The 17,166-nt window shown below is 36.3% G+C and overlaps 1 protein-coding gene across 2 annotated transcripts in view; it reads left to right on the plus strand.

Moving 5' to 3' along the window:
* Lim3 (Lim3 homeobox protein) overlaps nt 1–17,166 on the plus strand; it is a 46,681-nt gene that overhangs the window by 25,820 nt on the left and 3,695 nt on the right. The window contains exons 1-6 of one of the 2 annotated variants that reach the window (XM_083088220.1): nt 9,790–10,893; nt 12,138–12,312; nt 13,219–13,421; nt 13,897–14,089; nt 15,525–15,688; nt 16,617–16,832. In XM_083088220.1, the coding sequence (XP_082944346.1) occupies nt 10,650–10,893; nt 12,138–12,312; nt 13,219–13,421; nt 13,897–14,089; nt 15,525–15,688; nt 16,617–16,832 (1,195 nt within the window). In that variant the 5' untranslated portion in view covers nt 9,790–10,649. Of the gene's footprint in view, nt 1–9,789; nt 10,894–12,137; nt 12,313–13,218; nt 13,422–13,896; nt 14,090–15,524; nt 15,689–16,616; nt 16,833–17,166 lie in introns of those variants that run through there. The other variant, XM_083088219.1, reaches the window with a different exon arrangement.

The raw sequence follows: 17,166 nt of genomic DNA on the forward strand, positions 1-17,166 counted from the left end.
GATAACATCAGACAGAATATAAGACAGACCCTTATATTACAAAAAAAGGAGAGTTAATTTTAATTAGAAATTATACTCTCCCGTAATTAAAATGCGTGCCAGTAATTTTTGAATTCTGAGAAATGCAAGAATTTTTCAGGACCTACGCGCTTGATCTGAAGAATAATTTACGAAACTTTTGCATGATTCAAGGTCGCGTGCGACGCGTGATGGAGACAAAGAGCCGGCGAGTACGCGAATTAAGAATTTACCGTGAAATCTTTGTCCTTTAAGAAACTGCTCAAGAGCTTTGGCGTAAAAATTAAAGCGTCGAGCGAACTCTTGCACCCCGCAATAAAACGCCAGCTCGGACGCGAATTTAATCGTGAGAGACGGCGTCCAAGTTAGCTCTCATTGGCACCCATGGGTGCCATCATCATCGGGCGCATGTCAAGTGCGGCGCAAGACTATGAACAACGACGACAACACGGACACAATAGTTCCCGCAAGCGAGTTGTCCTCTCTCCGCCGATTTCTCTCTCTTTCGCTCTCTATGTCTCCCTTTTTCTATCTTGTTTTCGCTCGACCTCGACTCCTGGCATGGAAGGCCCCGCGGGGCTTCCATGGCGCAATATGCTAGCGCGTACATCGGATACTCTTGGGTTTGGCGTTTGCCATGCCGTTCTCATAATTCCCAGGCGAATTCCCTCAGCTGGTTACTTGTCTCTTGGGACACACGCCGGTGATATAATGTGAGAATCGAAACGAATTCGTCGTTCACGCGCCTCGCGCGACGCGACTTTCTTTCGCGGAGTGAAGACTCGTAAGGGGATGTCTCACACCGAATCTCGACGAAGATGATGGCCGTGATTCATGCTTTTAATACTAGAATCGAGAGGGTTTTTTATTTAAAATCTTGCCATATTTTTATGGTCAAATTTTATAACAAAATTGATCACGTTGGATTAAATATTAAAATTAAATTTTATTTTAGAGCTTTAAAAAGATTACGCGTATTTGATAAGTAAAGCATTTGATAAGTAAAGTCTAAAGATGATGCATTCTTCTATGTTTTTTAAGCATAGAGATAGTAACAGAATTTCTCGAAAAAGCATTAAACTGGAATACTGAAAAATTATACTAAAATTTTTTTTTATGAGAGAAAGATTTAAGAGATATAATCGTACATATTATGATATTCATATATGATATTTAATATGTTTATTGCGATAAAAAGGACGTCAATCGATATATTTTTCACATTTAAAGGAAACATAATTTGCAGTTTAATAAAATTAACGTAACAGATATTTTGATGTACATAAAAACAAAAATAATCTTTACACATAAGACACTGTATCTCTAGATTTTTATAAATTATTTTAATATATATGTGATATATATATATCACAAATAATTTATTGTTTTAAGAACATGTAAACTCAGGACATGTAAATTCAGGAAAAGTGAAAAGAACTTTTTGCATTAAAGATATATAGTTATGATGAAATCTCGTGAAACCGTGTTTAGAAAGAGAATAGTTAAGTAAAGTTTTAATTTTGAAATGAGAACATACATGTAACTACAATTGTTTCATGCGCATAAAAGTAAACTCGTAAAAGCAGCTGCGCGTTCGGTGAGCCGAGAAAAATAAATTAATAACATCCCGCTAGACGTCGAGCACCTTGCGACCTTTTGATTTCCGGCTGTGTTAACCTTTTCCGGAAATAACGTGTCTACGTAGAAACGACGACGTCGCGTTCCGCTTACGAATCCCGGCGCGAATGATTCGTCAATCGGGAAGGACAAAGGCAAAATAATAGAGGTATTAAAGACATCTGTCCCTTTTTCCGGCACCGAAAATTAAATCAGCATACCGTGAAGAAACATAAAAACAATTGTCGCCATTGATTAAATGAAATGGCACAAGGGATTAATGAATCAAATAAGTGAAAAATGTCAAAAATGTCAAAAATGAAGGTGAAAAAGAATATATTAAGCTTCCTTGATTTGAGAAATTATTCTTCTTTTTTTATATCTTATTACACGGTATATTATTTTAATTGCGATAATAAATAATTTGAATGATTTTAAAGCTATATCTTTTTATAAACTATAAGTGAAAAAAATATATATATTCGGATATATCGAAAGAGAAAGAAAGAAACAATAAAAGACAAAATTTTAACGTTTCTTATTAAGGATATTTTAATGTATAACGCGAATTAATATTCTTCAAAGCGCATCGCTTACATTCGTTTGCATTTTCCATCATATCAGTTCGGAGATTCCGTCTCGTCCAAACGAGCGTGTAACAAGAAGCCACTTGGCCCGAGTCGCGGTAATAGATTAAACCCATCTTCGACTCACCCCCGACGTGGCTCTCCTCCTCCCCCCGTCCGGTGCGAGAGCAGTATATTGTCCCCTTAACACCCGCGTCCCCGGTAGTTTCGCTTTAGTTCACTTGACCCTACTTGTCTCATCCGGGGTCTGGTGGAGCAGCCCGTTTCCACCCTCGGATCCACGACTCTCTTCTCCGCCCCATTGGCCCTCTGTCTTCTCTCTGGGCCCCTCCTGTGCCCGTTATCTCCCTTCATCTCGCCCTCACGCGCGCTCGGTATCACTCGGTACGGTATCCGAGAGAGCGTGTATTCCTCTTTTTCTATCCGCGCCGCTTTACTTACTCTGATGCACCGAAGGGTGTGAGCGCGTTGTGTCGCTATCGACGACAGAGTTTCTCAAATGGGACTAGCGAAAATACTTTCGATTTGTAAAAGCAAGAAGAATTTAGAAATTAAAACGAATGAAGAAAAGATTCTTTAATAAATAAATAATTTCGAAGTTGCATCACCTTTGTTTTTGACTCAAAAATTACTGATATTTTTAGAAAAGAAAAATTGACTTTAATTTAATTAAAAAATCCATAAAAGATAAAACCCAGACTATCTGTTAATCCTTCCAGAATCACATATATATATATATATGTTTGTTTTTGGAACATCGAATGAAGAGACATGGCCGATCCTTATCTCTTCATCTCTTGCGTTGCTTTAGACTCACAAAGACTTTGAGAGACACTGCTTCGGAAGAGGCCACCTCCAGTCGTCCCGATGCTTCCTTCGTGTGTGCTTTAATACGGCACGGGTCTGCAGCAGGGTGCGGCAAAGAGTCCACGCAATTTCCTTAATGTACTTGCTAAATGTTCTAACCCGCAGTACATATACCGAGTAGCGTTATACGAAGGTGCGGATGTACACGTAACGTGCGTGCACGTGTATATATACATTAGCAGATATCTCTACACTAACACACGTTATTACGCCGTGTGATCGTGAATTACTACGATTCGCGAAAGTAGGCTAAGCGAACAGTAGTAAAAATGCCTATCACGATTGAAATGGGGCGTCATCGATTATACGTCATCGACTTTTTTCTTAGAGATTATAATTCTTGCGCGACGAAATCGATTATTTCAGATATTCAGACTATATTTTTTAATTTAATAATTTTTTTGTAAATAGAATATAATATTTGTTTAATAAAATGCCACATATCAGCTAAAAAGAATTGTTACTCAATCAAACTTTATATCAAACTTCTAAAATGAATTTTGTTTCTTGTACATGAATTTTTTAAGTCTTCTAATTTTAAAACGAATTTTTCAGTTTATAATTTTTTAATTTATTTTTTAATTTTTAGTTTATAAAATTTAGGAAATTCTTACGCAGCTAGAATTTTTTCGCATAAATCTTGTTCGAGTTTATCGATGTACCGATACGATTCCATGTAATTTGCAAACGTCATACGGACCCCACAGCGTATCAGCGAAAGTGATCGATTCGCCGGCGAATCGCCCAGGTACGTCCTTTTTTTCCCTACGAGAGGAGCACGCGGATGAAATGTTTAATGGGGTAGCTAATGTCCCCATATGCGCGAGTCAAAGCACGCGCGCGCGTGTGTATTCACGACACGCAATGGGCGGTGCGCATAAATAATGCGTGCGGGGGACCATCCTGCCCGCGCGGGGAAACCCTCATTTACTCTATACGGCACTTGTTTTATCTGTATCTTTATAAACTTCGTTGCTCCGATAACGCGATGATTGACTATGATAGCCGATGGCGTCTTGATTCGCTTTCTCTCGCGCGCGATTAATTATTTGCCGGAGTGATTTTAAGGTAAAATAGAAGAAATGATCAGAGTTTAATGTATAATAAATTTCATATATAATATTATATATATGGTGCTCTCGTAAAATAAAAATAAAAGACAATAAGAAATTTGTCGAAACAAGAGTTGCTCCGATTTCTCTCAGGGAAGAGCATCTCGTATACATTTTTTTATCGAAGGATCGTGATCCGCAACACGTATTACGCGGCTCCGCGGACACATTGTGCGTATTTTATACGTATTTGCACAATTTCTGACGATTCCGCGCGCGCATGAATGGGCCAACTGTTTATGAAAGTAGAAGGGACGTCGGAATAACACGACTCGGTTGCCGTTTTATCGGTCGGAAGATATTGGATTTATTAATATCGTTGGTTAGGCACACCTCGGATTCGTTTTATTGCCGGCCGGAATCACCCTCGATACGCGCACTCGGCGATGCCGTGGATTCTGTATTCATGAGCAGAGTTTTCGAAACCCCAGCCACAAAATTCGACGCACAAATCACCAGATTGCTCTCGAGTTAATCAACGTTAAGATAAGAATATCGTATGATTACTTAATTCTGGAATTATCAATTGACATTAATGAGGATTAATATTTCGAATCAATCATAAAATCATCAATATTAATAATATCGAATAATAATGAAATTATTATTTAACATTAAATTTTAGTTAATTAGAATCTATTGTCATGAATATCATTTTCCATTAATTTTAACTTAGCTAATTCCGGTTACATCAAATCCAAGTATCTGTTTTCATGTCCGGATCAATTTTATCCTTTGATCACATACATTTTTTTTGCGTGAGTTTGTACCTGCCAGGTACGAACTTCAATCCGAGTAGAGAAGGGGAGGTCTCAGCACTGCAAATGCAATGAGCGAATGCGCATCCGTACATCACTTAAGCCTATTTAATCGTCGAAGCACGTTCAAAAGAGAGAGAGAGACAGAGAGAGAGAGAGAGACAGAGACCTCGCTCGAGGATGACAATGGTGACAGCTTTGCGAGGGGCTTTTCGCAGGGTTTGAGGCAGGAGAAAGCCGGGAGAGGTGGCTACGATTGTCCCACTATGTCGGCGCACCCACGCGAGAGTTCTCTTTCATCCTGCTCCTGCTTTCCTCCTTCGTCGGGTGTGGATACGCGCGCCCTGAATACGTGCACCTACGGCGATTCACTCTTCCTCGACGCCGGCACAATGGCACATCTGGTACCGACTCGCGTATATTGGCTGCACTTGGTCCGAGGTAGCAAAACTTTGCCTGGCGTTCGGAGTTGGACCCCCGTTTCCAGATTTGAAATAGGACGCTTGAAATGCGCGTCCTGCTTTCCGCGAAAATATTAGCCATAAAGAAGTACATCGAAATATATAAAGTAAAACTTTTTACGATTTTATTTTCCTCTTTCGGCGTTTTTCTCCTTCCTGCCGACATGAATAATTGAAATATTCTTAAAAGTAAGATACTCTTTTCACGTCTTCCTTGCACAAATATGTGCAACAATTTGTAAAAGTGTGGAATAGCCATTTCTTTTCATAGCATGCGGTAAACTTTAGTAAGAATATGAAAAAGGATTTCTTTCACCCTTAGAAATTTTTATTTTGTACTTTCGTGCTGTGTAAATTATAATGTTGAAGAATAATTTTTTGTATTATATAATATACTGATTAATAATATAAAAAAAGAGATACGCATTTGTTTTAAATTAATCTTTTTCGACTTTTTTAAATTATTGGTATGTGTTAGCGATATATTGTACATGTCAGCGGTATATAAGAAAAAAAAATTTATTTTTTTTTTAAATTAATAAAAAATATAGTTTTATTTATTATTTTATTCATATTATACTATTCTAATAACTTTTAAAAACTAATTTTTCCAAATTTAAAAAATTATTTGAAATTTTTCTTTAATTTAGAATCTATTTTACTTTACATTTACTTTGTGTTTTCTACTATGAAAAATACACAGATATTAATATTGATAAAAAGAGACATGAGATATAAGATGAGATAAATGATATATTATATATTTATAATATATCTCAATTAATTTAATTACCGTATGTGCATATTTCTAATAGAAATGTTCACCCAAATAAAATACATTTATAAAAAAATATTGCCTTTTTGGCATGCAAATTTTATAGCGACGGCTCGTCAAAAGGATCGCGAATACGTATCGCCGTTTCTTGTGTGTTGCGTTGGAAGAGGAATAAAAAACCATATGCGTAAATGGGGCAGAACGTGCGGCATAAATTCAAATCTATTTACGCGCGGCAAGGGTGGCGTAATTTATCGCCCGCCAACGTAATGGAAACGCCCATAGAGAAAGAGATCTCTCCGGTGCAAATTCGATTATATGCAGTCGTATCCCCCCAAGTTGGACTACCTTCGCGGGTCTTCTCCCACCTCATCCTACCAATCTCTCCTCATCCGGCTTGGAGCAAGTTAAATTAAAAAACGTGCCTCGTATATATGGGTCTTTATATTTCATAGCGGTCACTTGTCCGACCGCTGTTTGCTAATTATGTGCTCAGGTCCGTGACAATTGGTTCCAGCTGATATTTCCTAAAGGGATGTATTTTATAAATATATATTTTGTGTGCAAAATAAATGACAGAAGGGCAAACTAAGATATATGCTTTCTACATATATGTATATTTGTTACATCGAATTAAAAAATGATCGCTCTGACACTTCGCTCTCAGGAGCTTTCTTTCCTAAGGGTGTGAAACTTTACATCGATAAATGTCGCGTGAATTAAGATGAGCGAAACGAGCGAGTTCGAGGTGTCTTCCACCCTTGTTGAGCTTACGCTACCCGCCTGCAGCCTCCCCGCGGTGACGCTTTTTACGATGACGGACGACTCCTGGAGGCGTGTCGACGTGTGTGCGACGGAGCCGACAAAGGGTGGGTTCGCGTGATCGAAGCCCGGGTGGAAGGACGCCCACGGAAGTCACGGGGTCGCGCAATCGCAAAGACACGCTCTCGTACCATCGCCGATTTCGCATGAGGATCGTCGTCGAAATCAAGAGTTCGCGTTCGATTCGTGAGAGGGAACAGTAATTGCGTCCACGACGATATCGCCGGCAATAAGATTACTTTTCGCAGTCGTGTCTTTCTTCGGATGTGACAAGATATTTGGAATTTCTCGTACGAAACTTTTCTAGATAAATCTGTTTTGCAAAGTTCTTTAAGTAGAGACATTCGGAAGAATTTCAATTGTGATTGAGACGGAGAGAAAATCTTCAATTTTATGTATCTTACAAGATAGCTAACATTTATAGTTCAAATTACACAAAATATAACATGTTAAATATTATATCAGAAGATGCAAACCTTAAAAAAGAAATGATACATATTTATTTATCCTTATAAGATTAATTTTATCTATATAAAAATTTATTTATGAGATTAATTTTATGTCTAAACATTTTTTAATGATGTTTTAATAATTTTTTATATAATGAATTGAAAATTGAAAATTGAAAATTTATATGATGAATTGAAAATAATTATATATGACTCAAAATTTTTCTGTCGAGCTTACAATTTGAATCTTCTGTTAAAAATTACAACAAATTTAAAGTCTATTCTACATAGAATACACTATTCGAACCTCCTTCACAATCGAAATATTTTATGCCCCGCGTGATGTGATACATATTTAACGTATTTACAGTGGGTGCGGAACTTGATATAAAAGTCAGGCAGTCCTGACATTCATTTATCGCGTGGCTTACTTTCGGCGATACACCCTTTTGGCGATACGTATGCATGACAGATTTTATGGGCATCAACTGTGCGCGCATAGAGAACATCGTGCCATCTGTTATTTCGTGGTCAGGTGGAAAATTTAATGATCGTCGCGATGCGTTAGAAAAATATTGCGCACATCGATCAAAGTCTTTATGCGCGTCGACTTCCGTCGATATATCTGAATGCGTAAAATGTGCGTATATATACAATACATGTATCTGCCTCACGGAAAAACTCATGAAAGCGATCGATTAAAGTGGTTGCGCCAAATATTTTTTTAGCAAAAATTGATCTATCGCCCTGAAAAGGAGGCTAAAACGCGAACGAAAATAGAGGAAATAAATATATAACATATAAATATAATAATCCGAATATATAGAGCTTAAATGAATAGATTTAGCAAGTTAATAATAAATTTTAAATAGAGAAAGATAATAATATATCTACTAAATTACAATATTTGTAGTAAAATATAGATATGTGCTAAATTAAACGAGAAGTGAATTAATATCGCAAATATTTTATACGAAATCATTATGTATGAGAAACATATACATATATGCATGAAGAATAACTCAATAATAATATCAATTATCTATATTTTTAACGACAATACAGATTCTTTACAAGACAATTTATTTTATAAGTAATTTTTCAACATAATTTCTCTTGCTTTTCGCGGCTGATCCATCGAACTATTAATCGAAGAATTAAATGCTCGAAGGGATTAATCAATTGAAAGTAAACCGAGAAAAAGGACTTCGTCCTTCCATATTCACAGTTGCAGTTTTCAAAATCTCTATATGCGTTTGTATACAATCGATTTGTACGGTCGAAAATGCACGAGCGATCGTTAAGAGGAGATCGTAAAAAGGAAGAAATAAAATGAGAAGAGCGGAAGAGAGAGAGATATATATATCTCGCGAATGATCTCAAGATTATAAAATGGCGTCCCTCATCCCCGTGATCGTTCTTAATTTCGCTGGATTCCTTTTGTGTCCTGTCGTCCTCCTTCCCTCCTCCGCGCCTCCTTTTCTCTCCCTTCTTCCTTTTTACTCCCAGCCGCTATCCTTACTTACTGCCGGCTCCTCTCGTTGCTTACCGAATCGAAGGGAACCAGCAGCCCGGGCTCAAAGGAACTCTCGAGGGATGATTCGTGAATTCTTTTGCGCGACGATTCCAATGAATACAGCCGCCGCGATGCATCGATAATCTGCGACGGACCAGCAGCGTCGAGTTATTAAGCGACACAACATATTTTCAGGAATTTTCAATACCCGACACAAGAGAATGAGGCTTTCCCCAGACTGTCATCTTACTATAAATCTGTTTGCTTGCAATAAACGATAAATATATTATACGATTTTCCATATCATTCATATTAAAACAATGTCACGTGACGTCGTAAATGTCAGTCTCTCTTCGTAGACGGTATATTTTCAAGAATTTTTAATTAAACGAAATTAGATTTCGCTCATTTTATGATACTATTTATGAATCACGCTTATGAAAGATCTAACGATAAATAATTACGAAAGTACATAACGTATTTTTCAATATCGCTAATATGCTCGTATCGCTTCGGAATGGAAATAAATAGTTCAGGAAAGCGAGCATGTATCGGTCTTTTGCGTATCAACCTAAATGCTAGGTACCAGAAATCACCCCCTCGGAAACATACAATCTAACTTTCAACAACGCGCGAATAAAAAACACGCAAAACATGTGCAAAAAAAATCGGCTTGCATCCAACAGCGGCATCTGACAGCATCTTCGGTCTCGCGTCCGAAAGGATTAAATATCGCCCTCCACCGTCAGCGACCGACGATGATGGTCGGCCTCGTCTCTCTCCCTCTCTCTCTCTTTCCCTCTCTCTTTCTTCCCTCCAAGATCCTCATCCCTTCGCGCAACGAGGGTGACTTCGGCGCACCAGAGTCGAATGGCGTGCGCCATATTAGAGGCGGTCGGGTGTCTCTCCAATCGGCACCCACGCCAGCATCCGGTGGGTGCCTCTGCACCCAATAATCCAGGCATTCGCCCCACCGATCGGCCGCCACACCCATGAATATCACGTGCGCACGAGCAACATCATCGCCAGCAAGGCAGTCGAGCGCGTACCCTTGCACTGTACTCGTCATATCGCAGATCTGTTTTTCACTTTCCTGCAAGTGATACCGTTCAAGGGAGCATTGCTCCGATAAGATAAAGTTTATTCGTTTTTTTGCATCTTCGAGTCGTTAACAAGCTCGTAGAGCGCACGTTCGACGTCACCCAGAATTATATCCAAGAGATGATGTACTTGAAGAGCTCTTATTTCAACGAGCTTCGAGCAATTCGTAGGTCCGAAGTATCTGACCGAGAAACTAGTTGCACGATAGATATGGCTGGTGACTCTGCGGAATTTGTAATCAATAATTTTTGAAGGAAAATCCCAATGAAATGTGTCTTCATCTATTCCACGCAAGGAAAGTTACTCCGAAAGTCGTTCCTACGATTGAAGGCTCGAAGCTTTTTCTCCGCTGCCCACATCTCGGAGATAAATCTACAAAGATGCCGTCTTGTTCGACGCAGTGCCTTTAGGAGATATCGGACATCTCGATAAAAAGAATCACGATATTGCGGGAAAGCGCACGATATCAGCCTCGCAGCGCGATTCGTTCGCCGAGAGGTCGCGAATGCGGTAGATAATATACAGCAGGGAGTGCGACTGTGCAAGCTGAGCAAGTGGCAACAGTTATGACCAAGATCAGACTGGAGTTGTTGGGATGCGAGGCTCTTCCTCTGGAAGGGATGTACCGATCGCAGCGGCACAACGTTCTAACGCCGCAGAGTAGCCCGGAGTCACGCAACGTTCGCCAAGAACAGCGCAATGGCTCGGATCTCGACAGTGTCGGTTCCACGATATCACACGGCATGTATCCCTTAGATCAGCCCGCCATTGATCTCGATCGTCTGCGTCACCTCCCGGCGATCCTTCACCGTAAGTGCCGACGAACAAGTTCCGAGTGATAAAAGTTCTAAGAAATTCTCCGATATTTCTCTAATTGTTCTTTTCTTCTAATTGCTTAGGTCTATTTTCGGTGTTAGAGATACACTTAGAAGGAATGGACATTACGTCGAGATCACGTAGCAGTTCAATATTCTTGATTTTGAACATATTTGGGTGCTAAGATATGATAGTTATTATATGTCTGTTACCTGAAAGTGTGTCGAAAGAATCGAATATCTCTAAAATTTATCTGCCTTTTAGAGGGTCTTTTTTTCCTCTTCTCGTTAGATAGATAAAATAATGAATATTTGGAAAATAGATACGTGCATCGCTAATGCTCGGCTGCACCTGTATATTATCGTGAATATTTTGAAAATAATATCAGAAATAATTATATATTTACATGATTTTTAAGTCTGGAATTTACGAAATAAACTCTGAATACGCACACATACATTAACAGCATACATTAATTTTATAGATTTAGTAATTTTTATGTTAATTTTAAATTTCTACGCTGTGCGAAACAATTTGTATTCGGATTCGAAAATTGTCATTCTTTATTCAGCCTTTGGAAGAATATTAATGTTGCGGCAATATTGATTTAATTGTTACTTTTTAATACTGGCATTATTTCAGATACTACTGAGATATTATATAATATACTGCGATTAAGATTGACTATGTATTTCAATTTAATGTGTGTTCAATTTAAAGTGTGTCTCGCACACATGCGTGATAAAATATATATTATTTTAAATTGTATTAATTATATATTAAAATAAATTAAAAACTAAACAGAGTTATCGCATCATATGACAGATTTCTAAAATCATTTGAAGATTTTCTTTTTAGCAAAATATCGAAGCAATCATCATTTTTTACAAGTTTCCAATTTTTACCATCATATATCTTTGTAACTAAATCTTAAATTAAAATTCTATTAAATTTTACCAGAAATTGAAGAATATAGTTTTGATAAACTTTTCATTCAATAAAGTTGTGTTTGCGGAAAGCTCTTCTTTTTTTGAATCACTTATTATTTGAAAATAATTAATGCCTCGATATTTTCATCATTATCTATGTGTGTTATATAATTCTTATATTATTATTATTTTATAATTCTTTTCTTATATTTAAGCTATGCTATCATAATTAATATCTTATACTACACTTTTCGTTGCGCTTTGTATTAGAAACTTTGTTTATTCATCGTCTCGATCTATATGTTACAGCTACGATACCAAAATGCGGTGGATGCCAGGAAGTTATTTTGGACAAATACGTTTTAAGGGTTCTTGAGAGATGTTGGCACGCAAGATGCCTTACGTGTCGGGATTGTGGTGCCAGGTTGACCGACAAATGTTTCGCGAGAAACGGCCACGTGTTCTGCAAAGATGACTTCTTCAAGTAAGCACCAATAATCGTTATCACAAATTTAACCGCATAAATTAAGTGCAAATATTATTTATATTCTGTGAATTAGTTTCGCAAAATTCTGTCCATATTTCAATAACATCGATTGCATTACCATTATGCAATATTTGATTATTGCAATTAGCAGATAATTATTCTCTTTTCAAATAATTATTTTAATTATTTTCCGTGCGCATCATGAATTTACAATATATTTAACGTATTTATAAAAACTCTATCTTTATATGTTAAAAGATTATTTATCACAAATCATCCAAAATATTTTTCGCAATTCATTAGTCATTAATTCATCTCCTAGTTATAATCATTGATTATATCAAGAAAATGATTTAACCTCGATATAGAATTATCAAAGAAAGAAATACAAAATTTTCTCTTTTTTTCTTTCATTCGATACTATTTGTTTGACTTATCCTCTTATCGATAATAGCGAAGTATATATGACAAGACATAGAAAAAAATATTATTTTTCAAAATACATATATCGAGTATACCGATATCGATTTCCTGTCGAGAGGGTGTTTTTTTTCGTAAAATGAAGTGTCATTTTTTCCTTATTTATTCGAAGTTAAATCGGCTTTCTCTTATTCTTTTTCATATCTTTGTCAATGTTTCATTTTCAACCTTATTATAGGATTATTCTTCATAATTGCATTCCAACATTAAAATGACAATAAAATAAAATTAATGTAGATTGTCGTAGATTACAATAAGCAGGAATATGATTCTGTAATATATAATCGCTATCGCTGTGCCGTATCCGCATCCGATTATCTTTAACGCGATTTGAGGAATCGCGATAAAGCTGCGCCAACCGTATAGTTTTGTCATTAATGTGTGAATGTAATGTGAAAATATTGTATGTTGTTGGTGTGGCAGGCGTTTCGGGACGAAATGCGCGGGCTGCGGCCAAGGCTTGGCGCCTTCGCAGGTGGTCCGAAGGGCGCAGGAGTTGGTTTATCACCTGACGTGTTTCTCATGCGCTCTTTGCTCTCGGCAACTGGACACCGGCGACGAGTTTTATCTCATGGAAGACAGGAAACTCGTCTGCAAACCTGATTACGAGCAGGCCAAAGCGAAAGGTGATATAATCTTTATGTAACTCTTTGAATATTTCTTTTCTTAGCGAATTTAACTCTCTTACTATCGAGGTGCAATTTTATTTCATTTTGACAATTTATAGCAGTATTTATCATCGATTTAATCTTAAGTATCTTTTGTTGTCAATTTGTAAATTATCTTACGTACCTTACAATACATGAGACAGTAATGAAAATTAGAATGGGATGTAGAATATTATTTGAATACAATAAAATTGAATTTAGGATAATTTCATGATAATAAAGTACGGTAAAGTATAAATAACATAAAGACATTTGAATATATATGTACATAACATTTTCTATATAAGATATATAAATATTACAAATATTTAAATATTTTTATATTATTTATATTCAACTTATGTTATTTATACATAACTATTAAATTATTAATGATTGATTAATTAAAAATCGCATAAAAGATAACACAATACATAACTCAATCGGATTCTAGAATTGGCAGATGGAGGAAGTATAGACGGTGATCAACCTAATAAAAGGCCGCGAACAACTATCACGGCAAAGCAGCTCGAAACTCTCAAGCTGGCGTATAACACCAGTCCTAAACCAGCAAGGCACGTGCGAGAACAGCTGTCTCAAGACACAGGCCTCGATATGCGCGTCGTTCAAGTCTGGTTTCAAAATAGGTAAGAAAAATTGAATAGCATTTACAAAATTTTTCACAAGCTCTTCCCGAGACATTTCTAATCAAACTAGGCATGTGTTCAATACAATATATATGAGAATAAAAATGGCAAAGAATAGAATGGAAAAAGAATTAAATAAAAAAATTTTATGAAGAGAAAATTAATGCTGACGAAATCATTAAAGTAAAAGCATTCTGATTCATCACCAGGATTCTGCATTAACGTGGCTTCTAATACGGTTTCCGAAGCCATTCGCGAAAGCAATCGAGAGATTCAAAAATGTCGAAAGACATTCGAATTCATATATTATATCTCTTTTAACGTAAAAATATTAAATAGTCCAATTAACAATTATATATTAATAAATGACGTAAATGAAACAGAAATATCGTATTTTTAATTTTCCAGATTATAAATCTAGAATAAAAAAAAGAGAACGAGAGATTGTAATAATAAAATTGATGCTACAAATATCGTTAATTTTAGATTCCACGACCATTGATATTTCGCAAGCACTGTTACTTTCTAACCGTGGATTTCCCTCTCTTATCGCTCAAGTGGCACTACGTGATATTATAGACAAAGTAACGTAACAAAGTTGTGGAAAAATGGTTTATCTTAAAAATGTTTTATCTTAAAAAGAGGATCGTAGATCGCCGACCTCCGTCGATTATCAGATAGAAATAGTGTTAGAAAGCGGCCGTGAAAATATAACATGAAGGATAAGTAAATAAGACTTCTATCAATGGCTGTAGATAAATATGTATACTATATAACACGTAATATATACGCAAGCTTATAAAATGCACATGTGTAGTGCAATTTTTCAGCGAATTCGAGTCAATATATAACGTAACGCGAGATTAATGTCCGCCTCCTGCTTTGAGACAGATAAGATACATTTTTTTCAGTACATTTTTAGCGAAGCGATAATGGTGAATAGATCTTCTACGAGATGCTAGAGATATGTGAAAGTACTTATCATAAATATACTCATGTAATACAATGAATAAAAGCCACTTATCGTTTCAGAATTTATTCTTTTTCCTGATTATATCGGTGCTGGGTATCATCTACTGTACGCGTGATATTAAAACGCGATGGGAAAAAATTCTGATATAAAAAATTTTATATTAACAATTTTCTGATGTAAATTCTCGTCCTTTTTAATAGCATAGAATCCATTATACCATTATATCAAGAATGAATTACTACATTACAACATTACCATTACAATACTAAATATTTCTAAAAATATATAAGAATAAATATCAACGTGATTTTGCAAAATATCATAAAACTATAAATTATGTAATTTGGAGCTTATCAATTTGTTTACAGCAAAATTTTTTAAAGCAATGAAGTGAAGTCCTTATTAATTACTTATCTATAAAGATCGTTATTAATCACTTAATCTTTGTTATAATCTCCATAGGAGGGCAAAAGAAAAGAGGCTAAAAAAAGATGCCGGTAGAACAAGATGGTCTCAATACTTCCGTAGTATGAAGAGCGGTGCTGGCGGTCATTCGCCTAGACACGATAAGCTCCTTGATAAAGACGAGCTGAAGGTAGACCTCGACTCCACCTTTGGCCATCACGGTGAGTTGCATTATTGTTCTATTATTCTTTCTAAAATAAGAAGATAATAAATATACTCTCATACAATATTATACATTAAAGTGTTACAATTCTTCTCGATTATAAATATTATTCCATAATTAATGATTTTTTTCATACTGATGAAATATCGTAACAAAAATTTTGTACTGCAAGTGTGGAACAATTTTAAAAAGAGATTAATTTCAATTCTAGTTAACTTCACAAATATATGGATTTTAATCAAATAATATGAAACTTAATTAAAAAGAATAGAAAATTAAATGTAAGAAAAATGATAATATTTGTGATAATATTCAGTCTTTTGAAATATGTGAGAAAGAGAAACAGTCCGTAAAATTATTGCATTACATGCAATTTGAGAGCTATATTATTAATGAAACTCGCGAAATAATTATATATAAAGTTATTTCTAATAATCACATCAGTTGCTTTCGAAGTAATCCAGACAAGCGATGTATTATGTGCGCGCGGTATTCGTTCTCGAATAAGTACAGGTAATAGCAGGCATAAATTCAATGGCCCGCAATCTTCCTGAAATCTCGGACACGGTAAGCCGGCAGTTAGCCTCTGCGATCTCCTGAATATTTGAGAAGATCGTCTTCCCCTCGGATAACAGGCATCTGGGTACTGGGAAGCCCAGACAATGGATGCCGGTCGTTGGCAACTCGACTTTCGACTTCCACAAAGTTACGGCGTTAAAAGACGATTTTCTCATTACGAATAGATAGTTCATCGAAACATAAAAGCACACTCATTTCAGTCAATCTTTATCCAACATTCTAATTCAGATATCGCTGTATTTGATTTATATATATTTTTCCAATATTTTTTTAGAGTATTTTTAAAATTTTCTTTTTTATTTAATTTTCTGATCCGAAATCTTAGAAATGAAACGATTTGTTTGCAGACTTGAGCAATGACAGCTATGGAACGGTGGTCAACATGGGCCTGGACGGCGAGGGCGCAAGTCCAGGCGGCGGTGGAAACGGGGCCGGGGGTGGACCGCCCCGCGGATATCTGGGAGCAACGACACCTCCGTATCTCTCGACGTCTAGATCGCCGTCCTTACCGCCCCAGTTCCCGTATCCACCGGACGCTGGGCTCTCGGTATACACTACTCTCGGTAAGTTTAAAAAAAATATATATATGAATTATTAATAAATATTCTAATAGGATACGCGTACATTGGTGTAAAAAATCATTTATCAATTTTCACGATTAATTCATCGGATAGAACTTTTAACTACATATTAATTAAATTTCTACTTTTGATTCTTTCTTAGCTATGATGCGTCCGATTTTTCCTCCTTCGATGGATATTCTTCTCTTTATATAAAAAAATTTTATGCTCTTTTTAATTCCTGCAATATTTCGAATTGTTCAAATCACTGAATTTTCTCAGCTTCCTCAACTTCCTCTAGTCTAGTGGTCAATATACTCGGATTAAGATAGAATGA

The sequence above is a fragment of the Camponotus vicinus genome, unplaced genomic scaffold (assembly GCF_025532165.1).
Source record: "Camponotus vicinus isolate PSW18456_S1 unplaced genomic scaffold, iyCamVici1.0 SCAF_14, whole genome shotgun sequence".
NCBI classification, from domain to species: Eukaryota; Metazoa; Arthropoda; class Insecta; order Hymenoptera; family Formicidae; genus Camponotus; species Camponotus vicinus.